This window comes from Coregonus lavaretus (genome assembly GCF_964263955.1).
Source record: "Coregonus lavaretus genome assembly, chromosome: 28".
NCBI classification, from domain to species: Eukaryota; Metazoa; Chordata; class Actinopteri; order Salmoniformes; family Salmonidae; genus Coregonus; species Coregonus lavaretus.
In genome coordinates this window covers 7,448,239-7,475,347 of record NC_140015.1, presented here as the reverse complement: position 1 = coordinate 7,475,347, position 27,109 = coordinate 7,448,239, and the positions used below count along the sequence as shown (strand labels likewise).

General features: G+C 42.1%; 1 protein-coding gene across 2 annotated transcripts; it reads left to right on the top strand.

Moving 5' to 3' along the window:
* LOC311103385 (globoside alpha-1,3-N-acetylgalactosaminyltransferase 1-like) lies at nucleotides 1–25,263 on the top strand (the record flags this gene model as incomplete). 2 transcript variants are annotated; one of them, XM_084144948.1, is made up of 7 exons in its annotated part: nucleotides 1–227; nucleotides 16,597–16,635; nucleotides 16,793–16,828; nucleotides 22,778–22,831; nucleotides 23,174–23,206; nucleotides 23,419–23,553; nucleotides 24,142–25,263. In XM_084144948.1, the coding sequence occupies 7 exons, from the start codon at nucleotides 160–162 to the stop codon at nucleotides 24,830–24,832; spliced, it is 1,056 nt and encodes a 351-aa protein (XP_084001074.1). In that variant the 3' UTR covers nucleotides 24,833–25,263. The 2 variants fall into 2 exon arrangements, with proteins under 2 accessions (XP_084001074.1, XP_084001075.1); XM_084144949.1 differs by lacking the exon at nucleotides 22,778–22,831 and having other exon boundaries at nucleotides 160–227; nucleotides 24,142–25,152.
* Nucleotides 25,264–27,109: the final 1,846 nt, after the last annotated feature.

The window sequence follows — 27,109 nt, the reverse complement described above, 5'->3', positions numbered from 1 at the left end:
ACACAAAATACATACACACACACACACACATTTTGCCTGTCACACCAGTTTAAACTGATATCAAACATATTTTACTGGTGATAGATTTATCTACTATCATACTTGTAACCAGTACTAATAGGATCAACTAAATATTTTGGTGACACTGATGGAGGAACAATGCGTTTTACTTCAAATGTCAAGTCATATGTTCTGCTTCTCATTGTTGGAATCTTCTTGCTTCTGGGGTATGTAAACCATTTTGACATGACTTCCAGTTTCTTTTTTTTCTGGGATTAAATTAGGGGCTTTTGTGATATATTTCCATATTAGATTGTAAGAGTGAGATGTAATTGTTTTGATATTTCTTGAATGTGAGTATGTTCTAATCTGTTAAGGGTTGGATGGATTTAAGAAATTAGATTTAATCAAGCGTAAAGGTATAACATACCTCTTGAAAACTGAAATGATAGGTTATGTAAGGAATAATCAACGAGGGGCTATGCGTTCTATGGAAAATCATTAACGACATGGAAGGTGTGTTCTATGGCGAGTTAGCGGAGTGGAACTAACCTTCCACGGAGTTGCATGATTTTCCAGAGAACGCATAGAGCCCCGAGTTGATTATCCCATTTATACCATGGCTATAATTTAACACATTTGCCGCTCGAAATGTGTTCATTTGCAGGTAGAAATGTGTTCAACATCCACTGAAGTAGGTAGCAAGTTTACTAGATAGCTACAGTACTTTAGCTAACCAAACCATCAGTCCTAGCTTGCTGTTATGAAAATGGAATTCAACAATGCCAATAATGTTTTCTTTTGCTTTCAAAAGCAGCTCAAACATAGAACTTGTAAGAATGACCTATAGCCATTGAATTCTACTGTGCTGATATACTGTGCGTTATAAGGAAATAATGCACACTCTAGAATGCCCTTCAAGCCAATCAGAAACAAGTATTCAACAATGCCATAATTTACATTTTAGTCATTTAGCAGACGCTCTTATCCAGAGCAACTTACAGATAGTGAGTGCATACATATTTTTTTTATTTCATACTGGCCCCCCATGGGAATCGAACCCACAACCCTGGCGTCGCAAACACCATGCTCTACCAACATCCCTGCCGGCCATTCCCTCCCCTAACCTGGGCCAATTGTGCACCACCCCATGGGTCTCCCATTCACGGCCGGCTACGACAGATTCTGGATTCGAACCAGGATCTCTAGTGGCACAGCTAGCACTGCGATGCAGTGCCTTAGACCACTGCGCCACTCGGGAGACAGCAATTGTACACGAGAGGGCGTGCTAAACTACTTTTTTAGCACGTCTGTGCTGCGGTCATAGGTACGAGGCGGAGCCGAGTACTGTAGATCACCACAGCCGTGCTAAAAAAGTTATTTTGCACAACCTTGAGGGTACAATTGCTTTTCTAAAACTGGTTACCAATTAAATAAAAAACGTTATTTTGAAAAATGTATTCATAGGCTACTATTTCATTCAAAATATAAGTCTAGTCCCAACACATCTAGCCAAGCTGGCTGTCAGTTCATTCTATTGGTTAGGTTGCCAGAGATGCGACCCAACTGAGATATTTCTATTTGAATTTGAGACGACAGCAGGTGCAGGCATTTAACTGAAAAATTGACAGATCTCCTCAATTTAAGGTATGGTTTCTCACTTTATGATCTAAATTGATATTGTTTTCATATTTGTGCAAATGGCTGTGTAATTTGACACTTTCTCCCTTTAAAAAAATATTTTTTTTACAGAAAATGGACACAGTTCAATGGATATGAATCATCAAAGACGTAAGAATATGTTAGGCTATAGCTGCATTGGGCGCAAATGACTGAACTGCTCACTTATTTGTGTGTGTCTGCAGGTATACTGACGAGGAGGCTCACAAAGGTATGTACAATTGGTATTGGTTTGTCTCATAATGTTATGCAGATCACATGTATCATCTACAATTAATTTGAATGAATTGTTTCTCTAAAACCTTGTACAACTCAGTCACAGCAGCCATCTTCCTCCTCCCCTGCCTTTTCAATGAAGATCCCAGAGGCCTCTTCATTATGGGCAAGGTACTGTATGTGTATGAAAACCGTTGTCAAAAGTGAACCGTTTTTTTATTCATATAATTTTTACACAAACACCAAGATATGAATACTGTCCTGTGCACGTTTTGTTAATCATCTGTATAATTATATATTGTTTGTATTCCCAGACTTCACCCTCCCTACACAACTGATGAACATAACAAGAAACCTGTTCGATTACCACGCATTGCAAAATCATTCTGGCTAATGATAGTCTACAGAGGACATCAACATCAACACGCCAGAGGATATAGCTATTGGACTTGGGGCTGGGAGTGCACCTCATATTTAGATTGTTTTATTCTGCTTTGCCACTACACTCTAAAAAGAAAAGGTTCCTGGAGTATCCATTAGGGATTCTTCAAATTGAAACTGTGGGGGAACCCCTATAAGTTATTTGAAGAACCCTTTAAAAGGGTCCTTCAAACAACTCCTTTTAATGGATCCTCGAAGAACACTTTGAATAACCTTTTGGGGGTCATTTTTTAACTACCCCCCCTCCCCTATTATTATTATTATTAATAATACGCATGACAATAAGAACAATAACACAATATTTTAGTTGTCAGCATTTATTATGATTTTAGTGGCAAAGCAGAATTAAAAAATCTAAATATGAGGTACACTCCCAGCAGAGCCCAAGTGTATATCCTCTGGCATGTTGATGTTAATGTGTTGATATTCTCCGTATCCATAGCCAGAATGATTTTGAGTGCATTGTGATCGAACAGGTTTCCTGTTATATTCATCAGAGGTGTAGGGAGGGTGAAGTCTGTGAATCCAAAACATTTTAATTATACAGATGATTAACAAAACAAGCACACAACAGTATTCATACCTTGGCTTTTGTGGTAAATGTGAATGAAAAAAACTGTTTTGATAATGGTTTTCATACACATACCTTGTCCATAATGTAGAGGCCTATGGGATATTCATTGAAGAGGTAAGGGAGGTGGATGGTAAATGTGATCTGCATAACATACCAATATCAATTGACATACCTTTGTACAGTATGCCTCCTCCTTTGTATACCTGCAGACACAAAAGTGAACAGTTCAGTCATCTGCACCCAATACAGCTAGCCTTCAACATATTCTTATAGCCTACATATTTTTACCTCTTTGTTGATTTGATATCCATTGAATGATCCATTTTCTGTTTTAGAAAGCAATTTTTACATCAGCAGATTTGTCACAAAGTGCTTATACAGAAACCCAGCCTAAAACCCCAAACAGCAAGCAATACAGATGTAGTCAGCAATAGGGGAGTGATTGCTTCCTAGAAGACCACAAAACATGTACATTTCTAGACATATTTGAAAAGTGAGTCAGGTAAAGAGCTTTCTTTTTTGTCTTAAAGGGGCAATGTTGTATTTTGAGACAGGCTTGAATACGCTAAGTAGCCAATAGGCAGACGGTAGCATAACTTGTCTGATTCTCTGTAATAATGGTATGGGAATAATAATACATTTTATTTTTTAAAGTGGGTTTTGCATCAAACAACACAAAAACATGTTCAGTCACCTCCTTGTCTGAAGGTCAAGTGGATAAACAGGTTAATGTCAAGCCCTGCATGTTTTTTTCAAAAGACTCATGGAATGTAGACCTACATTAAACACAACACATTGACTGCTACTGTAGGCTGAATGATAGAATAGCTATTTCCATGTTTAAATGCATTTCCTCCATTGCTTTTGATGGTAGGCCACTCTGGTAGGTCTACATTATGATCAAATAGCCACAGTAGCCTACTTGGCCACTGTTCAAACTGTAACTTAAAGCGGGTACAGTCTCAGTGTTCACAGTAAACAAGAGCTGGAAGATGCACATAATTTTCACAACGTTTAAAGTTTGTGCTCAGCAGACCTGAAATTAGCTCAGTGCCTAACTAAATTAGAGGGAACTTTCAATATTTGGTATTTCTCATCTCTTTATTTTTTCTTTGTTAAATATATGATAATACAGTGAGGGAAAAAAGTATTTGATCCCCTGCTGATTTTGTATGTTTGCCCACTGACAAAGAAATGATCAGTCTATAATTTTAATGGTAGGTTTATTTGAACAGGGGAACTTTCAATATTTTGAGGGAACTTTCAATATTTGGTGTTGAAAGATATCAGCCTAAAATGTATTGCTCTTCTCTTTCTTTTTTCTTTTTTAAATATATGATAATAGTAGCGTTAACTGTAGCCAATATATTAGGCAACTTCTTCACCTTATGCAGCAATAATATAATTGTATTGATTTTGTGTTGTATGCACATATTATATAATCTTGAAGGGGGTATACATAAGACATTTACTTAATCTACTTAAGACAATTTAGTTTATGAAACCACCTTTATGAGTACTGTATTATCATGCACAACAACCTTCATAACACATTTATTCAATATCATTCATAAGTCTTTCAAAATAAAAGTCCATTATCATGACATAACTACTTGAAGAGGGAGGGGACTGTTATGTCTGTTGTGATGAGTAACTTATTCATAAGACATAATCATTTTCAAAAAGGGTGTGAGGGTGATATGTGTAAGAATTTTTCGGTTGTGAATAACCATCCTGTTCTTTCCTTCTCCACCATGTTTTATTTTATGCTATGAAATGCGACACTGTTAAAAAGTTCCTGTAATTTTAAGGTAAACTATAGGCTACTGGTTGCAGTGAAAGTACAGTAACTAACAACAAGTTACAGAATTGTGTGTATTTGTGCCAATAGTCAGTGGAAGTGTTGTAACAGTTTAAATGGTTGATGGTTAGCACCACTTTTAACACTACCAGTTCTGCAATCTTTGTAAGAGCATTTGACAAAGAGCTGCAGGTGCTCAATTTTCAACAACATAATTATAAAACCAGTTAGACTGCTACACAAATTGGCACAAATACAACATATTTTAGACCATGCCGCCAAATATTCTAATGAGTCTCTGCCAGCAAATTGCTCCCACCTACATTTCAAAGTGCAGTAATGATTATACCTTACATTGAATATACACTTCATGACCAAAAGCATGTGGACACCTGCTCATCGAACATCTTATTGCAAAATCATGGGCATTAGTATGGAGTTGGTTCCCCTTTGCTGCTATAACAGCCTCTACTCTTCTGAGAAGGCTTTACCCTAGATGTTGGAATATTGCTGCGGGGACTTCCATTCAGCCACAAGAGCATTAGTGAGGTCGGGCACTGCTGTTGGGCGATTAGGCCTGGCTCGAAGTCGGCATTCCAATTCATCCTAAAGGTGTTCAATGGGGTTGAGGTCAGGGCTCTGTGGCCATGGAAACCCATTTCATGAAGCTCCTGACGAACGGCTTGGGCTGACGTTGCTTCCAGAGGCAGTTTGGAACTCGGTAGTGAGTGTTGCAACTGAGGACAGACAATTTTTACGTGCTATGTGCTTCAGCACCCGGCGGTCCCATTCTGTGAGCTTGTGTGGCCTACCACTTTGCGGCTGAGCCATTGTTGCTCCTAGACGTTACCACTTCACAATAACAGCACATACACTTGACCGGGGCAGCTCTAGCAGAGCAGAAGTTGACAAACTGACTTGTTGGAAAGGTGGCATCCTATGACGGTGCCACGTTGAAAGTCACTGAGCTCTTCAGTAATCTATGGAGATTGCATGGCTGTGTGCTCGATTGTATCCACCTGTCAGCAACGGGTGTGGCTGAAATAGCCGAATCCACTAATTTGAAGGGGTGTCCACATACTTTTGTATATATAGTGTATATATAGTGTATGTTGTATGCATGTTTGAAGAAAGAAAAGTATATTTCTAAAAACAATGTTAAACATTAAGACATGACCACTTAAAATTACTAATCAGAACTACTTACACTTGATAAAACATACAACATCTGTAATATATATTTGGATTTTCAAACTAGTTTTAATTGGGATGGGTGCTAAAGCGTTTGTATCAAAAGCAATCACTTTTGCATGTGAAAACAGAACTCTGTGTTTTCACCGAAGCCGTGGGCTTTGAACGGGTCACCTAGCTCACGCCTGGAGGCAGCCCGGTTAAAAAAATGAATGCATTCATTTTTCACCCGGTGCAAACTCCTCCCACCGGGCAACCGAAGCCAGAAAATCGAATCCCCTCTATATCTTATGTGAAGTGTGCCAAAAACACATTGGCACCATGATTTCACATGTGAAATTTCACTTGCACATGATTTCACAAATGTGAAGTATTCCAGAAACACATGGGTCACATGATTTCACATGTGAAATGTCATATTTTTTGTTTCATGGTTTCACATGTTGAAATGTTGCATCCCCATGTTACATTAATTTAGCTACACGGACTATCTGAGTTAACCTTGTATCCTTATTGACCTTTTATTTTTATTTTCTGTATGCACACTCACAGGGCACTACACACTCAAACAAACACTCAAGCCATCATCTTCTCACTCACACATACAGTGGCTTGCGAAAGTATTCACCCACCTTGGCATTTTTCCTATTTTCTTGCCTTACAACCTGGAATTAAAATGGATTTTTTTGGGGTTTGTATCATTTGATTTACACAACATGCTTACCACTTTGAAGAAAAACAAATATTTTTTCTGGTGAAACAAACAAGAAATAAGACAAAAAAACAGAACTTGAACGTGCATATCTATTCACCCCCCCAAAGTCAATACTTTGTAGAGCCACCTTTTGCAGCAATTACAGCTGCAAGTCTCTTGGGGTATGTCTCTATAAACTTGGCACATCTAGCCACTGGGATTTTTGCCCATTCTTCAAGACAAAACTGCTCCAGCTCCTTCAAGTTGGATGGGTTCCGCTGGTGTACAGCAATCTTTAAGTCATACCACAGATTCTCAATTGGATTGAGGTCTGGGCTTTGAATAGGCCATTCCAAGACACTTAAATGTTTCCCCTTAAACCACTCGAGTGTGGCTTTAGCAGTAGGCTTAGGGTCATTGTGCTGCTGGAAGGTGAACCTCTGTCCCATTCTCAAGTCTCTGGAAGACTGAAACAGGTTTCCCTCAAGAATTTCCCTGTATTTAGTGCCATCCATCATTCATTCAATTCTGACCAGTTTCTCCACAGCATGATGCTGCCACCACCATGCTTCACTGTGGGGATGGTGTTCTCGGGGTGATGAGAGGTGATGAGTTTGCGCCAGACATAGCGTTGTCCTTGATGGCCAAAAAGCTCAATTTTAGTCTCATCTGACCAGAGCACCTTCTTCCATATGTTTGGGGAGTCTCCCGCATGCCTTTTGGCGAACACCAAACGTGTTTTCTTATTTTTTCTTTAAGCAATGGCTTTTTTCTGGCCACTCTTCCGTAAAACCCAGCTCTGTGGCGTGTACGGCTTAAAGTGGTCCAATGGACAGATTCTCCAATCTCCGCTGTGGAGCTTTGCAGCTCCTTCAGGGTTATCTTTGGTCTCTTTGTTGTCTCTCTGATTAATGCCCTCCTTGCCTGGTCTGTGAGTTTTGGTGGGCGGCCCTCTCTTGGCAGGTTTGTTGTGATGCCATATTCTTGCCATTTTTTAATAATGGATTTAATGGTGTTCCGTGGGATGTTCAAAGTTTTGGATATCTTTTTATAACCCAACCCTGATCTGTACTTCTCCACAACTTTGTCCCTGACCTGTTTGGAGAGCTCATTGGTCTTCATGGTGCCGCTTGCTTGGTGGTGCCCTTTGCTTAGTGGTGTTGCAGACTCTGGGGCCTTTCAGAACAGGTGTATATATACTGAGATCATGTGACAGATCATGTGACACTAAGATTGCACACAGGTGGACTTTATTTAACTAATTATGTGACTTCTGAAGGTAATTTTGGTTGCACCAGATCTTATTTAGGGGCTTCATAGCAAAGGGGGTGAACACACATGCACGCACCAATTCTTTGAAACAAGTAATTTTTTTCATTTCCCTTCACCAATTTGGACAATTTTGTGTATGTCCAGTACATGAAATCCAAATAAAAATCCATTTAAATTACAGGTTGTAATGCAACAAAATAGGAAAAACGCCAAGGTGGATGAATACTTTTGCAAGGCACTGTAACATGCACATACATTTCTACTGAGTCTACACACACCCGCTCACATACAAGCTAATGCCACTCTGTTTATCTTATATCCTGTTGCCTAGTCACCTTACCCCTATACATACAGTCCCTTCAGAAAATATTCAGACACCTTGACTTTTTCCACATTTTGTCACGTTATAGCCTTATTCTAAAATGTATTCAATAAAAAAAAAACATATTTGCAGCACTCCACCAATCAGGCCTTTATGGTAGAGTGGTCAGACGGAAGCCACTCCTCAGTAAAAGGCACATGACAGCCCACTTGGAGTTTGCCAAAAGGCACCTATAGACTCTCAGACCATGAGAAACAAGATTCTCTTGTCTGATGAATACAAGATTGAACTCTTTGGCCTTAATACCAAGTGTCACGTCTGGAGGAAACCTGGCACCATCCCTACGGTGAAGCATGGTGGTGGCAGCATCACACTGTGGGGATGTTTTTCAGCGGCAGGGACTGGGAGACTAGTCAGGATCGAGGCAAAGATGAAGAGGATCGGAGCAAAGTACAGAGAGATCCTTAATGAAAACCTGCTCCAGAGTGCTCAGGACCTCAGACTGGGGCTAAGGTTCACCTTCCAACAGGACAACGACCCTAAGCACACAGCCAAGACAACGCAGTAGTGGCTTCGGGACAAGTCTCTGAATGTCCTTCAGTGGCCCAGCCAGAGCCCGGACTTGAACCTGATCGAATATCTCTGGAGAGACCTGAAAATAGCTGTGCAGCAACGCTCCCCATCCAACCTGACAGAGCTTGAGAGGAGAAACTCCCCAAATGCAGGTGTGCCAAGCTTGTAGCGTCATACCCAAGAAGACTCAAGGCTGTAATCTCTGCCAAAGGTGTTTCAACAAAGTACTGAGTAAAGGGTCTGAATACTTATGTAAATGTGATATTTCTGTTTTTTATCTTTTATAAATTAGCAAAATTTGTTTTTGCTTTGTCATTATGGGGTATTGTGTGTAGATTGATGAGGATTTTTTATTTATTTAATCCATTTTAGAATAAGGCTGTAACGTAACATAATGTGGAAAAAGTCAAGGGGTCTGAAAACTTTCCGAATGCACTGTAACCTGTCATAGGTTCTACCTGGAATCAGAGGGTTCTTCATGAGAGGGCTCTAAATGGAACTCAAAAGGGTTCCCCTACAGGGACAAATCAAAGGGTTCTACGTGGCACCCAAAAGGGTTCCCCAATAGGGACAGATGACAGAATCCTGCAACCAGAGGGTTCTTCACCCCTATTTGGTGCCATGTAGTTGAACCTGTGCTTGAAATGTTCTGTAATACTTGACCGAGGGACGTTACAGATGTTGTATGTATGGGGGACACAGGAAGGGTTAGTCATTAAAAATTAATGTCAACACCTATTGTTTTACGATGAGTGAGTCCATGTAACTTATTGTGATTTGTTAAGCCAAATTTTACTCCTGAACAAATTTAGGCTTGCCTGAAAAAAGGGGCTAAATATTTATGCAACGACTATATTTTAGTTATCACATTTTTATTCATCTTTAAATATATATATATATACAGTACCAGTCAAAAGTTTGGACACACCTACTCATTGAAGGGTTTTTCTTTTTACTATAATAGTAAATATATAATACTATAATAAATATATATATTCCACGTATTTTGAATAATTTACTGTCCGCTTGCTGCACTAACTTACTGTGGCTATGCTCACCACAAAGAATGCTTAGCAATTGTCAACTAATGTTAAGCTATCTTGTAATCAGACACAGTAAGTTAATGCCAGCTAGTTGCAAGTAACTAACTAGCAGTTACTGTCTATTATGTTGCTGTGCATTTTACAATAACTTACTGACAGCTGTCAGTTAGGTAAAGTAAAATTCACTGTGGCTTCTGTTGCTGAGTTACAAACCATCTCAACGATCTCATTGCAAACAGACCATGCAAGCCATACAGATCATATCTGATATCACCACTACCCTCCATATTATTGGCCAACATGCAATCATTGGGAAATCAACTGGACTATCCTACCAATGGGACATTAAAACTGTAATATCTTATGTTTCACAGAGATGTGGTTGACCGATGACAATATATAATATAGAGCTGGCTGGGTTTTCCATGCATCGGCAGGACAGAGCAGCTACGTCTGGTAAGACGAGGGGCGGGGGTGTGTGTCTATTTGTCAATAACTGCTGGTGCGCGATGCCTAATATTAAAGAAGTCTTGAGGTGTTGCTCGCCTGAGGTAGAATACCTCATGATAAGCTGTAGACCACACTATCTACCAAAAAAGTTCTCATCTATATTATTCGTAGCCGTCTATTTACCACCACAAACTGATGCTGTTAACTAAGACCGCACTCAACGAGCTGCAGAGGCCATAAGCAAACAAGAAAATGCTCATCCAGAAGCGGCGCTCTTAGTGGCCGGGGACTTTAATGCAGGCAAACTTAAATTCGTTTTACCTAATTTCTACCAGCATGTCACTTGTGCAACCAGAGTGGAAAAAAAGTCTAGACCACCTTTACTCCACACACAGAGACACATACAAAGCTCTCCCTCACCCTCCATTTGGCAAATCTGACCATAATTCTATCCTCCTGATTCCTGCTTACGCGGATGCTACGCTACAAGACTGTTTTGCTAGCACAGACTGGAATATGTTCCAGGATAAATCCAATGGCATTGAGGAGTATACCACCTCAGTCACTGGCATCATCAATAAGTGCATCGAGGATGTCGTCCCCACAGTGACCGTATGTATATATCCCAAGCAGAAGCCATGGATTACAGGCAAAATCCGCACCGAGCTAAAGGCTAGAGCTGCCGCTTTCAAGGAGCGGGACACTAATCCAGACACTTATAAGAAATCCCACTATGCCCTCAGACGAACCATCAAACAGGCAAAGCGTCAATACAGGACTAAGATTGAATCCTACTACACCGGCTTGCAAACTATTGCGGACTACAAAGGGAAACCCAGCCACGAGCTGCCCAGTGACGCGAGCCTACCAGATGAGCTAAATGCCTTTTATGCTCGCTTCGAGGCAAGCAACACTGAAGCATTCATGAGAGCACAAGCTGTTCCGGACGACTGTGTGATCAAGCTCTCCATAGCCGATGTGAGCAAGACCTTTAAACAGGTCAACATTCACAAAGCCGCGGGCCAGACGGATTACCAGGACGTGTACTCAAAGCAGGCGCGGACCAACTGGCAAGTGTCTTCACTGACATTTTCAACCTCTCCCTGACCGAGTCTGTAATACCTACATGTTTCAAACAGACCACCATAGTCCCTGTGCCCAAGAAAGAGAAGGTAACCTGCCTAAATGATTACCACCCCGTAGCACTCACATCGGTAGCCATGAAGTGCTTTGAAAGGCTGGTCATGGCTCACATCAACACCATCATGCAGGAAACCCTAGACCCAGTCCAAATCACATACCGCCCCAACAGATCCACAGATGACGCAATCTCAATCGCACTCCACACTGCCCTTTCCCACCTGGACAAAAATAACACCTATGTGAGAATGCTGTTCATTGACTACAGCTCAGTGTTCAACACCATAGTACCCACAAAGCTCATCACTAAGCTAAGGACCCTGGGACTAAACACCTCCCTCTGCAACTGGATCCTGGACTTCCTGACGAGCTGCCCCCAGGTGGTAAGGGTAGGCAACAACACATCTGCCACGCCGATCCTCAACACTGGGGCCCCTCAGGGGTGCATGCTTAGTCCCCTCCTGTACTCTCTGTTCACCCACGACTGTTTGGCCAAGCACGACTCCAACACCATCATTAAGTTTGCTGACGACACAACAGTGGTAGGCCTGATCACCGACACCGATGAGACAGCGGCCTATAGGGAGGAGGTCAGAGACCTGGCAGTGTGGTGCCAGGACAACAACCTCTCCCTCAAGGTGAGCAAGACAAAGGAGCTGATCGTGGACTATAGGAAAAGGAGGGCCGAACAGGCCCCCAATAACATCAATGGGGCTGTAGTGGAGCGGGTCGAGAGTTTCAAGTTCATTGGTGTCCACATCACCAACAAACTATCATGGTCCAAACACACCAAGACAGTTGTGAAGAGGGCACGACAACACCTTTTTCCCCTCAGGAGACTGAAAAGATTTGGCATGGGTCCCCAGATCCTCAAAAAGTTCTACAGCTGCACCATCGAGAGCATCCTGACCGGTTGCATCACCGCCTGGTATGGCAACTGCATGGCATCTGACCGTAATGCGCTACAGAGGGTACTGCGTGGGTACAAGCTTCCTGCCATCCAGGACCTATACACTAGGCGGTGTCAGAGGAAGGCCCAAAAATGTGTCAAAGACTCCAGTCATAGACTGTTCTCTATGCTACTGCACGGCAAGTGGTACCGGAGCGCCACCCAAACTAACGTTTTTACACTGCTGCTACACACTGTTTATTGTCTATGCATAGTCACTTTACCCCTAACTACATGTACAAATTACCTTGACTAACCTGTACCCCCACACATTGACTCGGTACCAGTACCCCCTGTATATAGCCTCGTTATTGTTATGTAATTTTCTTGTGTTACTTTTTGATTATATATTTTTTACTTTAGTTTATTTAGTAAATATTTTCTTATCTCTATTTCTTGAACTGCATTGTTGGTTAAGGGCTTGTAAGTAAGCATTTCACGGTAAGATCTACATACTAGGTAGGTACTAACAAGAGCACAGGGAGCCTAACACACGTCACAAACAGGTTCTTAGTTTGGGCTGAGGGGCAACATATTGAATCCCAATTCACAATAGTTTTTTCTCCTCCACAATAGTCAATGGAAACTGAATGACTGAGGCTTTTTTTTGAGCCTGGTCAAAAAGGAAAACCAAGGTTACACAATGATTTAACAAACAAAACAAACAAATAACTAGGTTCTGTTGCTGGGTTGAGGGAAGCACGAACTAAACAGTCATTTCACTTCTCAAGATTAAATCAAACTATTGAATACATCAACTAGGTATCTTGGAACACTTCCACACCACATACCCCTCTCTGAGTGGTATTGAAAAAAGACAATGGCTCTCTGAAACCACATGCCATTATTATTAGTACAGCATTTCTATTAGTTAAAAGCTAAAAAGTGTCAACCTTAAAAAATGTGTTGCATTATTCAAGTGTGCAACATTATGATTAATATGGTTTAGTTGAAAAGTTCCGGTATACTTTCAATATCTTGCCTACTTTTATATACTACTAGATAGCAGGGGTACTCAACTCTTACACTACGAGGTCCGGAGCCTGCTGGTTTTCTGTTCTACCTTATAATTAATTGCACACACCTGGTGTCACAGGTCTAAATTAGTCCCTGATTAGAGGGGAACAAAGAAAAAATGCAGTGGGACTATCTTCGAGGTCTAGAGTTGAGTTTGAGGGTACTATGGTATTCACGGTATGTTAATAGCTGCACATAGACATGCAGCATGAATGTGGCTTTGGCAACACCACATCCAAGGTAATGTAAGGATAGTGTCGTGACGTGATTTTCATTATTGTGATGACTATTATTTATCAAATCATTACCTACTATGTTTAATTGTTACTAGATTCAATTAATCATGCAACAATTAACTCATTAGGAATTTAGGGCACCACGGGAAAAGTTGTTTAATTAGTTACTGTTTCCCGAATTAACTCTAAAGATATCTAGACATCTCTTATCATTTAACAGTCATTTATTAATAATTTACCTCATATCAGTCTCATTCTGAAAGTCGTAGACTCTTTAAGTCTGCACGAACCTGGAACTTACTGATCATTCCGTACCACACAAATGGATTTAATTATTGATTTACTAACTAATTAAAATGATAACACAAGATACAAACACATACATGTATAGGTTAGGGATTAGAACTTAATACAATGAAAATGGGTTCCTAGCGGATTAACACAATATGACACTTGTTACAACAGATGGCAAGTTAAAGAGAGAGAGAGGAAGCGAGAGAGGAAGAGAAGCACTTGTATACATTTGGGAACTACTCTCACAGTATTCCTAATACCTTGCCCCGAACTGCCAGCCCTTTTGGGTAAGAAGTAATGCATGTATTTACGTGTTGAAGGTCTTCGTCGTGTATCTCTGTTGGACCCAGGCCTTCGTGGAAAGGGGTCTTGGGCCTTCTCTTTTGGATGGGCCTTAGATGTAAGGCTCTGATTGTCCGCAAGAGGTCACAATGTCCTTCTTCTTAGTTGTCTGTTTACTTTCACTCGTTCTGGAAGTGGTCTTCTGAGGACGGCTAATCAGCCGTGTCGATGATCCCCTGTGGGGTGATGAGAGCAGTATAGTAGACGATGGTTTGAAGAGAGTAACAGGATGGTCCCACTTAAATGTTGAAATATATTGTCCCAATGTTCATTGTTGGATGTTGAAGTTTTTGGGAGGCAAAAAGTATCTGAAACAAAGGCATTCCTTTCACCATACTAGAGGGCCAGAGATATACAGTGGGGAAAAAAAGTATTTAGTCAGCCACCAATTGTGCAAGTTCTCCCACTTAAAAAGATGAGAGAGGCCTGTAATTTTCATCATAGGTACACGTCAACTATGACAGACAAAATGAGAAAAAAAAATCCAGAAAATCACATTGTAGGATTTTTAATGAATTTATTGGCATATGATGGTGGAAAAGAAGTATTTGGTCAATAACAAAAGTTTCTCAATACTTTGTTATATACCCTTTGTTGGCAATGACACAGGTCAAACGTTTTCTGTAAGTCTTCAAAAGGTTTTCACACACTGTTGCTGGTATTTTGGCCCATTCCTCCATGCAGATCTCCTCTAGAGCAGTGATGTTTTGGGGCTGTCGCTGGGCAACACAGACTTTCAACTCCCTCCAAAGATTTTCTATGGGGTTGAGATCTGGAGACTGGGTAGGCCACTCCAGGACCTTGAAATGCTTCTTACGAAGCCACTCCTTCGTTGCCCGGGCGGTGTGTTTGGGATCATTGTCATGCTGAAAGACCCAGCCACGTTTCATCTTCAATGCCCTTGCTGATGGAAGGAGGGTTTCACTCAAAATCTCACGATACATGGCCCCATTCATTCTTTCCTTTACACGGATCAGTCGTCCTGGTCCCTTTGCAGAAAAACAGCCCCAAAGCATGATGTTTCCAACCCCATGCTTCACAGTAGGTATGGTGTTCTTTGGATGCAACTCAGCATTCTTTGTCCTCCAAACATGACGAGTTGAGTTTTTACCAAAAAGTTATATTTTGGTTTCATCTGACCATATGACATTCTCCCAATACTCTTCTGGATCATCCAAATGCACTTCAGACGGGCCTGGACATGTACTGGCTTAAGCAGGGGAACACGTCTCGCACTGCAGGATTTGAGTCCCTGGCGGCGTAGTGTGTTACTGATGGTAGGCTTTGTTACTTTGGTCCCAGCTCTCTGCAGGTCATTCACTAGGTCCCCCCGTGTGGTTCTGGGATTTTTGCTCACCGTTCTTGTGATCATTTTGACCCCACGGGGTGAGATCTTGCGTGGAGCCCCAGATCGAGGGAGATTATCAGTGGTCTTGTATGTCTTCCATTTCCTAATAATTGCTCCCACAGTTGATTTCTTCAAACCAAGCTGCTTACCTATTGCAGATTCAATCTTCCCAGCCTGGTGCAGGTCTACAATTTTGTTTCTGGTGTCCTTTGACAGCTCTTTGGTCTTGGCCATTGTGGAGTTTGGAGTGTGACTGTTTGAGGTTGTGGACAGGTGTCTTTTATACTGATAACAAGTTCAAACAGGTGCCATTAATACAGGTAACGAGTGGAGGACAGAGGAGCCTCTTAAAGAAGAAGTTACAGGTCTGTGAGAGCCAGAAATCTTGCTTGTTTGTAGGTGACCAAATACTTATTTTCCACCATAATTTGCAAATAAATTCATAAAAAATCCTACAATGGGATTTTCTGGATTTTTTTTTCTCAATTTGTCTGTCATAATTGACGTGTACCTATGATGAAAATTACAGGCCTCTCTCATCTTTTTAAGTGGGAGAACTTGCACAATTGGTGGCTGACTAAATACTTTTTTTCCCCACTGTATTCTCCTCCTCTCTAATTTATGGCAGTGTTAAGGCGTCAAGATCGTGGGTAAGAGGGTCTGGTTGTTGTCGGCCAATAGCCAAGCCGATGTGAAGCCTTTCATCCTCACTCAGGGAGAGTCATGACAATAATGTAAAGCCTAATTTACACCCTACATAATACAATAAGATACGCAAATGTGTGCTACCCCGTATTTTGTAACTCCACGAAACTACGTAGGATTGCCATCTTGTGAATGTAATTGCGTCCTTGCATTGTGTACTTGCGTAAGTGTATGAATTATGTTTAAAATAAAAGTAACAAATCAAAATGTCGAAGAAAGGCAGTGCCAGCAACACATTTTGTTAGTGTAAAAATACCCAAAATATTTTCATGACAGACTTGAACTGATTCTCTCCTGCCTCCCCAAAGGTATGTCTACTTCAACTTCTTCTCTGAAAGGCTCAACAGGTAAGATCAAGTTCTGTTAATCTATTACAGCCTAATGATGCTATAATGTGACATGGAACATGAAAGTCACAATATTGTCTGATTCATATTAACAGGGTTTGGTTTGAGGCTTGAATTTAAGGGGAACGTTATTTTATGGTTTCATTGTTTCCAACAGAGATATCCCAATTGATGAGGACCAGAAGAGTACCAGGTTAGTTGAGACAAACTGTGAAATTCCCCCAACAAGTCATGGTACTTGGTACTTTAAAGGTAGGATGGTACTTTTAAAGTTAGGATGTTAGGATTTTGGTAGTTTTGTTCTGTCACAATATAATCCATAAAATTGCGGTAAACAGCTCCACACTCAGGCAGAAAACAACTTAATTATATCTCTATTTGTATTAGGTTGGGTGGGGGACTCAGGTGCAGAGACGGACACACGGACAAAGAGAGTGAATTAGGATGTAGTTTATTCAACGTGTTTAGGCAGAGAGAAGCAGTTCTGGGTGGAGTAGCTTCAGGCCGGGGTAGGAGCTGAGTGGGGTAGAGAGCCAGTAGTCCTGAGAGCTGGATGACGAGGATATCAGGCAACAGAGGAGCAGGTTGCGGTGTGGGAATGGCAGGCAGGCAGGCAGCAGGAACAGACGGGATCTGGTCGAAGGAGAGACAGGTTACAAACGTGGCAGGAACAACAATAATACTGAGAGAGAACAACTAAACTGAGAGTGCTGTACGGGCCAAGTTACCACAGGTAGTGTAGGACCGAACTGGCGCTGGAGAGGTGTCCAGCCCGGGTAGATAACTGCTGCTTGATTGGTGACAATGAGCTGCAGCTTGATGTAACTGATCTTGTGAGAGAATGGCCACGCCCCCTGACCTAGATCCTCTGACTGGGCTGCACAGCAGGGGGAGACAGACACAAACAACACACACAGGGGAAAAAAGGGAAAGGAAAACCAGCAGGAACAGGACCAACAGTGCCGGACCGTAACAATTTGAGCAAAATAAGTTGTTTTGTTTTGATCACAAGAAAATCCTAACAGTTCAGTTAAAGAGCGCCATAGACAGGCAGAAAAATCGGAATGTTCTATCATGAAGTGAGAACAATTAGTTTCCCTGGCTGATATGGCTGCCAGGGCGTTCAGAGTTTCATAACATTCATAACGAGGCTCAGTCCTGAAGACCAAGAGCTGAGGGGTTTGTGGGCCCAAGGAAAAAAAGGGCCTTTTCTAAAATCATTTCCTGCAATTCTACGTCATTTTACATAACCGGAGACATTAAAATCATATTTTTTCATATCACACAAATGATCAAAATAACAAGCTACTCTGACAATTACATACTGAGATCAATAAAACGAACGACACATGTCTTAAATGCAACAAATAGCATAGGCCAATGAAAAGAGTGGGTACACAGATCTTAGGCCTACAATATGAAGAGGAAATTATAGTCCACCAACTTTCCAGTGGCACTCACCTATTCACACAGATTTTTCTCGCAATTGTATTTTGAAATATTGCCCAAATACCTTCTAGCTGCTGCCTGCTGTTCATTGACAGCCACAACTCAACAATCAGCTGTTTTATATTTGCCGCATTGGCTGCATTGACTGCTACTTAGAAATACTATAACAGTAAATTAATAGATGACATTCACTGATATAAATCTGTCTCCAAAATAATTGCATAGTTTTCACAGACCCACATCTCTGTGTGAAAAGTCGTCCTATGGTCTGTTTTGTCAACAAACTCAGACAAAATTCAAAGAAGTTAAAGATGAAATTGACTGCAATACACTGGAATCAAATATATTAGCATAACTAGGCTACACAGAACCACGGTGAACCCATTGTAAAAGTATAGGCTTTTAAAAGTAAATACTTTAAAGTACTACTTAACTAGTTTTTTGGGGTATCTGTACTTTACTATTTATATTTTGGACAACTTTTACTTTTACTTCACTACATTCCTAAAGAAAATAATGTACTTTTTACTCCATACATTTTCCCTGACACACAAAAGTGTTAGTTACATTTTTTATGCTTAACAGGACAGGAAAATTGTCCAATTCATGCACTTATCAAGAGAACATCCATGGTTATCCCTACTGCCTCTGATCTGGAGGATTCACTAAACTCCTGCTCGTCGAACATCTCTTTTCAAAATAATGGGCATTAATATGGAGTTGGTCGCCCCTTTGCTGCTATAACAGCCTCCACTCTTCTGGGAAGGCTTTACCCTAGATGTTGGAACATTGCTGCGGGGACTTGCTTCCATTCAGCCACAAGAGCATTAGGGAGGTTGGGCACTGATGTTGGGCGATTAGGCCTGGCTCGCAGTTGGCATTCCAATTCATCCCAAAGGTGTTTGATGGGTTTGAGGTCAGGGCTCTGTGCAGGCCAGTCAAGTTCTTCCACACCGATCTTGACAAACCATGTCTGTATGGACCTCGCTTTGTGCACGGGGGCATTGTCATGCTGAAACAGGCCTTCCCCAAATTGTTGCTACAAAGTTGGAAGCACAGAATCGTCTAGAATGTCATCTACCAAACCCAGATTCGTCCGTCGGACTGCCAGATGGTAACGCGTGATTCATCACTCCAGAGAACGCGTTTTCCAATACTCCAGAGTCCAATGGTGGCAAGTTTTACACCACTCCAGCCGATGCTGCTCGGCCATGGAAACCCATTTCATGAAGCTCCCGAGGAACAGGTCTTGTGCTGACGTTGATCCCAGAGGCAGTTTGGAACTCAATAGTGAGTGTTGCAACCGAGGACAGTCGATTTTTACGCGCTTCAGCACTCAGCGGTCCTGTTCTGTGAGCTTGTGTGGCCTACCACTTTGCAGCTGAGCCGTCGTTGCTCCTAGACTTTTCCACTTCACAATAACAGCACTTACAATTGACCGGGCAGCTCTAGCCGGGCAGACATTTTACGAACTGACTTGTTGGAAAGGTGGCATCCTATGACGGTGCCACGTTGCAATTCACTGAGCTCTTCAGTAAGGCCATTCTACTGCCAATGTTTGTCTTTGGAGATTACATAGCTGTGTACTCGATTTTATACACCTGTCAGCAACGGGTGTGGCTGAAATAACCGAATCCACTCATTTGAAGGGGTGTCCACATACTTTAGTGTACTGCAGCAGGTAACTTCGATTGTAAACTACATCAAATCACATCCACTGCGCGCACGCCTGTTCGCAAAACTATGTGGAGATATGGGATCAGAGCATGACAATGTTCTATTTCACATTGAGACTTGATGCTTATCGAGGGGGAGTGTTGGAAAGATGTTTCGCATTGAGAAAGGAACTGTTGTCATTCACAATGGACTTGATTGACTTTGTTTAATAAAAATAAAATGTGTCTCCTTGCCTATGTATCAGATATATTTGGGAAACTGAACAAACTGAAATCAAGCATGCAGGGGAAAAACAAAAAAACGTTCTACAGATGAGTGACCGAATCAACAGGAGACAGGAGATAAGGCTGTGAGACATAGGTTGAATCCTAGACACATGAAAAGTGGGATGTATACGGAGGGTACGGGGCAACAGAAGATTCCTTTCCCATCGTCTCAACCCCACGGAAAGGAATTACGACATGGGTAACCGGGAACTACTTGTGGTGAAGATAGCATTGGAGGAGTGGAGGCACTGGTTAGAGGGGGCGATAGATAACCATGTCCGTGAGGCGCAGCATTCCCGGGACGAATCTGGATGGATTAGGATGGGGGCGGTAGTGTATTGGTGCTTGAGGTCTAAGAACGCCTGGTCTGCTGCTGGAGACCACATAAACGGGAACTTGTGAGAGGTGAGCGCTGACAGGGGGGGCTGTAGCCCCGGATGAACCGGCGGTAGAAATAGGCGAACCCCAGGAGGCGTTGCAGCTGCACTCTGGAGGTGGATTGCGGCCAATCCACCACCGCTCTCACCTTTTCAGGATCCATTTGTATGTTGCCTGCAGCTATGACGTATCCAAGGAAGGAGATGGTGGAGCGATGAAATTCGCATTTTCCCGCTTTGACGAACAGCTGGTTCTCCGGGAGAAGCTGGAGGACTTGTCTGACATGGAGGACATGTTCTTGAGCCGAGTGGGAAAACATGAGATTGTCATCAAAGTAGACGAATACGAACCGGTTCAAGATGTCCCGGAGAAAGTTGTTTTTACCAGGGCCTGGAACACAGCAGGAGCATTGGTCAGTCCGAACGGCATCACCAGGTATTCGTAGTGCCCACTACCCATGTTAAAGTCGGTCTTCCACTCATCCCCTTCCAGTATCCGTACCAGATGGTAGGCGTTCCGGAGGTCCAACTTGGAGAAGATGGTAGCCTCCTGGAGAAGCTTGAAAGCCGAGGCGATGAGTGGAAGCGGATAACGGTTTTTAACCGTGATGTCATTCAGGCCCCGGTAGTCGATACACAAAGAAGAACCCTGCGCCGGCGGGGGAGGCAGAAGGATGGATACCCCCTGCAGCCAGGGAGTCATCAATATACGTCTCCATCGCCTTGGTCTCTGGACCTGACAGGGAATAATGCCGCCCCGAGGAGGTGTAGTGCCCGGGAGAAGGTCGATGGCGCAGTCATAGGGCCGATGCGGAGGAAGCGAGGTGGCACGAGCCTTGCTGAAAACCTCCCGGAGGTCCTGGTACTCCGCAGGAATGGCAGAGCAGTCCGGGGCTTTTCCCAAGCCCGCAGGAAGACGTCCCGGGTCAGGCAACGCCGACTTCAGGCAATGTGCATGGCAAAACGGGTACCAACCCAGGATAGAACCAGTAGCCCAGTCGATCAGAGGATTGTGCCTCTGGAGCCAGGAAAACCCCAAAACCACGGGTGCATGCGAGGATTCAATGGGCAGGTACTGTATAGACTCACTGGGATTACCTGACACTCTCAGGTTCATGTGAAACGTAGTGTGGGTGACTCTGCCAATAGAGCGCCCATCCAACGCTCTGATGTCCATGGGAATGGAGAGGGGTTGTGTGGGGATTCCCAGCTCCGACACCAGGGTAGCGTCCATAAAGCTCTCGTCGGCCCCAGAGTCAATGAGAGATTGGACCGGTCACCCCACAACAGGGTAGCATGGAGAGGGGTATGAGAAATGGAAGATGGGAAACTCCCCGTACGGCTCACCAGCGTACTAGTACCTACTTGATTAGCCTGGTTTTTTAATGGGCAGGTAGATTAAAAATGTCCCATAGCTCCACAAAACATACAGCTCTGGGTGTTTAGTCTGCGTAAGCACTCAGCAGGAGACAATCTAGCCCTGCCCAGTTGCATGGGCTCCGGAGGAGACGACTCAACAGCCCTTGGTGACCTCCGAGAGAACTCGGGCGACATCGGACCCGCTTGGAAAAGCACTTTTGGACCTACTTCCCAGTCTGTTTGATAGTGATTCTGGCTCAGTTAACGTGCCGGTAAGTGAAATCGAACAGCTGTTCTAGCTGTCATATGACCGAATGTTGCAGACAACGCATTCACGGGTCACTATGAAGGAGTTTTGGTTCCTGACTCAAATGGAAAACCCTGCCGTCTTCTTCTGAGCATTAAAACTCATGGTACCCTTCGCCAGCTCTTATCTGTGTGAAGCTGGATTCAGTGCTCTCGTCTGCATTAAAACCAAATATCGATCCAGGTTGGATGTGACAGCAGGAATGAGGTGCGTACTGTTGACCACGCCCCCTGACTTTGAGAAGCTCCGACGTGACATGCATCAAGCACACATTAGTCGTGGTGAGATAAGAGACATTATGTCAGACTAATTTGCAATTGAGTGTCATAGCTCCACATTACAAGTATGTGATGGTGAGTTGAGAAGAAATAATGTTAGAATGTTTTTCAATTGACTGCCATAGTCCCAAATAAAAAAGTAAAAATTGGCAGTTAATTACATAATTGTTTTCACATGGGGTCGTGGGCCAAAAAGGTTTGGGAATCCCTGAACTAATAGCCACTATCCCACTACTATTTATAATACAGTCACTACTACACTAGCCTCAAATTGTCTATACTAGCCTCTAACAATTTAAACTTCTAAACTCCTTCCGCTAACATAAAAATACTTCTGGACAGCTGAAGCGAGTCACACAATTTTTCTTCATGAAAAAGTACAGTTTCTAGTTTTTGTTTTCTTTTTTCTATGTTCTTCTATTCATACAGCCTGAGTAAGCCCATGTTCAGGAGCAGAGAACGGAACATGGTCTCTCCTGAAAAGTGTGTATCTGTATTTTACTCTACCATCATTCACCATAGCAGTATGGTATCATGCTATCACATCAATCCTAACAAAAATCTTCTGAAAAAGCACTGACAATCAATCAAAATAGTGGTCCTTTTATGTCATAGCATTGTACATCAGCGTCATCTTTTATTGCCTTGCATGAATTGTTGATGGGATACTGTATGTGTTTAGTTTATAGCATGGTGGTTGGGGCAGTAGTTCTATTCGTGTATATGTTCTGTAGTAGTACAACTATTACAGGTCTATCTAATACGACCAACATCAGCCCATCTCTTCATTATAATTAAGTAATTAACTACATTTTGTTCTCCCAGGCTATTGTACAAGCAGCCCAGTGTCTTGGTGGGGTAAGCAGCATTTTTATCTTATGTTAAAGACATTTTAGCTGACAAACTATATTGTTAGTGTCTGACACATCAGTGTGGGGAAGTGTAGCCTAATATACCACACCTTGAAACAAAGGTCCTTTAATTGCCAGTACAATAGTGAAATATTGAGGTCATATCATGGCTCTGGTCAGTACAACACAGTCAGGCTGGACCTTGTTCTGTTTCTCTAGACGTACTGATGTGGTGGCAGTGACCCCATGGTTGGCGCCCATCGTCTGGGAAGGCACCTTTGACCCTGTGCTCGTCGACAATATATTCAAGCCCATGAACCTCACCATAGCAACCACAGTGTTTGCCGTTGGAAAGTGAGTACAACTTTTGAAAAATATTCAAAAGGGAAATTGAACTATCAATACTTTTGCAACACTGCAACTATAAGAACATAAGTACCTGATGTAATAAAATATAATGAGTTCATGATACATGCCTTGGAACACGTGAATAATTGTACTACTTCATGTATTATCTGCTAGACTGTATACTGGTCAGAAAGTGGTATAATGTCTTATGCAAATGATGATGCAGTTAGGGGAATACCTAGTCAGTTGCACAACTGAATGCATTCAACTGAAGTGTGTCTTCCACATTTAACCCAACCCTTCTGAATGAGAGAGGTGCGGGGGCTGCTGCCTTAATGACATCATCGGCGCACCGGGAGCAGTTGTTGTTGGGGGTTAACTGCCTTGCTCAAGGGCAGAACAGTAGATGTTTCCGCCTTGGCTCAGTGACCTTTCCGTTACTGGCCCAACGCTCTTAACCGCTAGGCTACCTGCTGCTCCATCAATTACAGAGGGTTGCTGGCATCAAAATCTCAGCTGCGAACTACTGCCGTTGTGTCCTTGAGCAAGGCACTTATTAATCCTTATGTTATGTATGTCTTTAAATACTGACAGATACGTCAGCTTTCTCCAAGATTTTCTGGAGACAGCGGAGAAGCACTTCATGGTCGGCTTCAACGTGCGCTACTATGTTTTCACTGATTGTCCACACGAGGTTCCTTCAGTGAACCTGACTCAGGGGAGACATTTGAGTGTGATCCAGGTCCCAGGTTCAAACCGCTGGCAGGAGATATCAGCCCGAAGGATGGAGATCATCCAGACCACCATCGAACGTCAGATCAGCAGGGAGGCCGACTACATCTTCTGTCTGGACGTGGACAGCAAGTTCCACTCTCGCTGGGGGGCCGAGTCTCTTGGAAGGCTGGTTGCTGTGATACACCCAGGCTACTATGAGCAGACCCGTGACCGCTTCCCATACGAACGGCGTCCAGCCTCGACGGCCTACATCCCCATGGATGAGGGTGACTACTACTATGGCGGGGCTATGATCGGAGGGTTCGTGGAGGATGTGTACACACTAACAAAGGTATGTCGGAACCGGTTTGAGAAGGATGCGGGGAATTCCATCGAGGCAGCCTGGCAGGAGGAGAGCCACCTCAACAGGTATCTGCTCTACAACAAGCCCAGCAAGGTGTTGTCTCCAGAGTACCTGTGGCAGGACTTCAAGGCCAAAACCAAAGAGGTCAAAGTCATTCGCTTCTCAGGGGTCATTAAAAACTATGCTGAAATTCGTCCCAATGTATAAAACTAGGAAGTGGATATTCGACCGGCAGAAGAAAAACTGAATTTAGTCATAGCGCTAAAAATTAATTGAGGTTAAGGTTAGGTTTAGGAACGAGGGTTAGGTTAAGTTTAGATATTGTTTGACTGAGGTTAATGTTTGGGTTAAGGTTAGGGAAAGGCATGATAATAATAATTTGGGGGTGCTTATATTTGTCTCCTGTGGGTGTTTCTTGTACAAATGTGTAATGGAAATGTGTTTCTTGCATATCCCAACTCCTCCTGAGACACCCGCAGGGAGTGGGGTCATGGCCAGGGTCACCATTGTTCATTTTTAACTTATAGGAACATTTTTTTCATTTTCTATCTTATATTTCATTCTGTATTCTGTAGCCTATTTATTTTGCTTGTTGATTACTGGGGTGGGGGGGGGGGGGGGGGGTAAATACATATGTCAAAAGATATAACACAATAGTATTAGTATTATTATAATAATAATTATTGTATGTTCATTTCTTGAAAAAAATATTTTACCACTTTCCATAATGTGTATGTTGTCAGTACTTCTTATTTATCTAAGGTCCAAGGTAATGTTTTGATTTAGAGCTTTACACATTTGTGGGATTCATACTAAAATGTGAAATGTGCTACCATACCCTCTGGTGGACGGTTATGGTGCATGAAATACTGCGAAATGAAATGAAACGTGTTGCATAGCCTAACTAAAAACAACAACTTTAGCGAACTAATCATCTGGCAACCACAGCAGGGTACCAGCAGAAGGGGAATGATTCATATTTGACAGATGTAGGACATTGCAACATGAGTCACACTTATCAGAACAGTTTCCTTTTTAAAAGGCAAAATGGAGGATGCACTTCATTGTGTAAAAACATCGTGCCAATGTCAGGGCAAAGGGGTAAATCCTTCATTACAATGAGCCCATAGAAAACTGGATGGGGGAAAGGGTTTCAGAATAGCCTGCACAATCACATTGTATTGGGTTACATGTACTGTCCTGAAAGCAAACAGAACTGAAACCATGTGTGTATCTGCCATATTTGACCAAAAGCAGACAGTTCTGTACTTTTAACCAGGTGAATGAGGAGAGATGACGTAGCCAACAGACGAGTTCATCATTACATGTAATAATAATATTGAGGGAGCCAGCCTAGCACTCAAGCATTTCACTGCACCTTTTATACATTCTGTACACTGTGTGTGAGACAAATAAAATTTTATTTGATTTAATTTTATTTAATCTCCCAATGTATTAGATTTATATTTTAAAGCACATAGTTGAGAACGGCATTCAAGCGATTTACAATTTATTAATTCTAAGCATCCATATATTCTCTTGTCTAGCACTAAATGCTACAGTATATGTCCCCATACATGCATTTTAAATACCTCATGAAGCTGGTTGCGAGAATGCCAAGAGTGTGCAAAGCTGTCATCAAGGCAAAGGGTGGCGACTTTGAAGAATCTCAAATATAACATATATTTTGATTTGTTTAACACTTTTTGGTTATTACATGATTCCATGTGTGTTATTTCATAGTTTTGATGTCTTCACTATTATTCTACAATGTAGAAAATAGTAAAAATAAAGAAAAACCCTGGAATGAGTACGTGTATCCAAACTTTTGACTGGTACTGTATGTCCCCATACATGAATTTTAAGCGTCCATCCTCTCTAAAACTGTTTTCCTCACAACAGCACATAAGGGGGAAGCCTGCCCCCTGCTGGCCTGTTGACATCACTTCAAGCAGATCCGAACATTTCTTTGTTCATGGGGTTGTCTCAATCAGATTACACTCTTACTGAAATATGATAGGCGAAGTTCTTAGAGAATAGCGAGTATTGTAGATTATAATGCAGCGTTAGACCGTTTTTATTTTTTGGCCATATTGCCAATAAAATATCCAGTTGGTATGAATCGTATTCATAGTAAGGTTTAGTTTATTGTCAAGGTGTACAACATTGGCAGTTAAACGCTGAATTCCATTGTACAGTTCATTGAAATAAATAAACAAATAATTACATAAACAAATCAATAATGTGAAATCATGAGATATATTCAAAAAATATATAAAAGTTATTTTCAAAACCATATGAGAACATGGCTACAAATGGGAATTCACGACAATTGAGCTAACCATCTAAAAAGGTGACGTGTTATGTTCTACCTTCTGGTATAGATGACGAAATGAAGTGGTACGTAAAAACAGTTGTTTTCGAAAGTGAAAGTGATTTATGATTTGTATTCACAGATGTCATCATCCCCGGCGACAGAGGCTG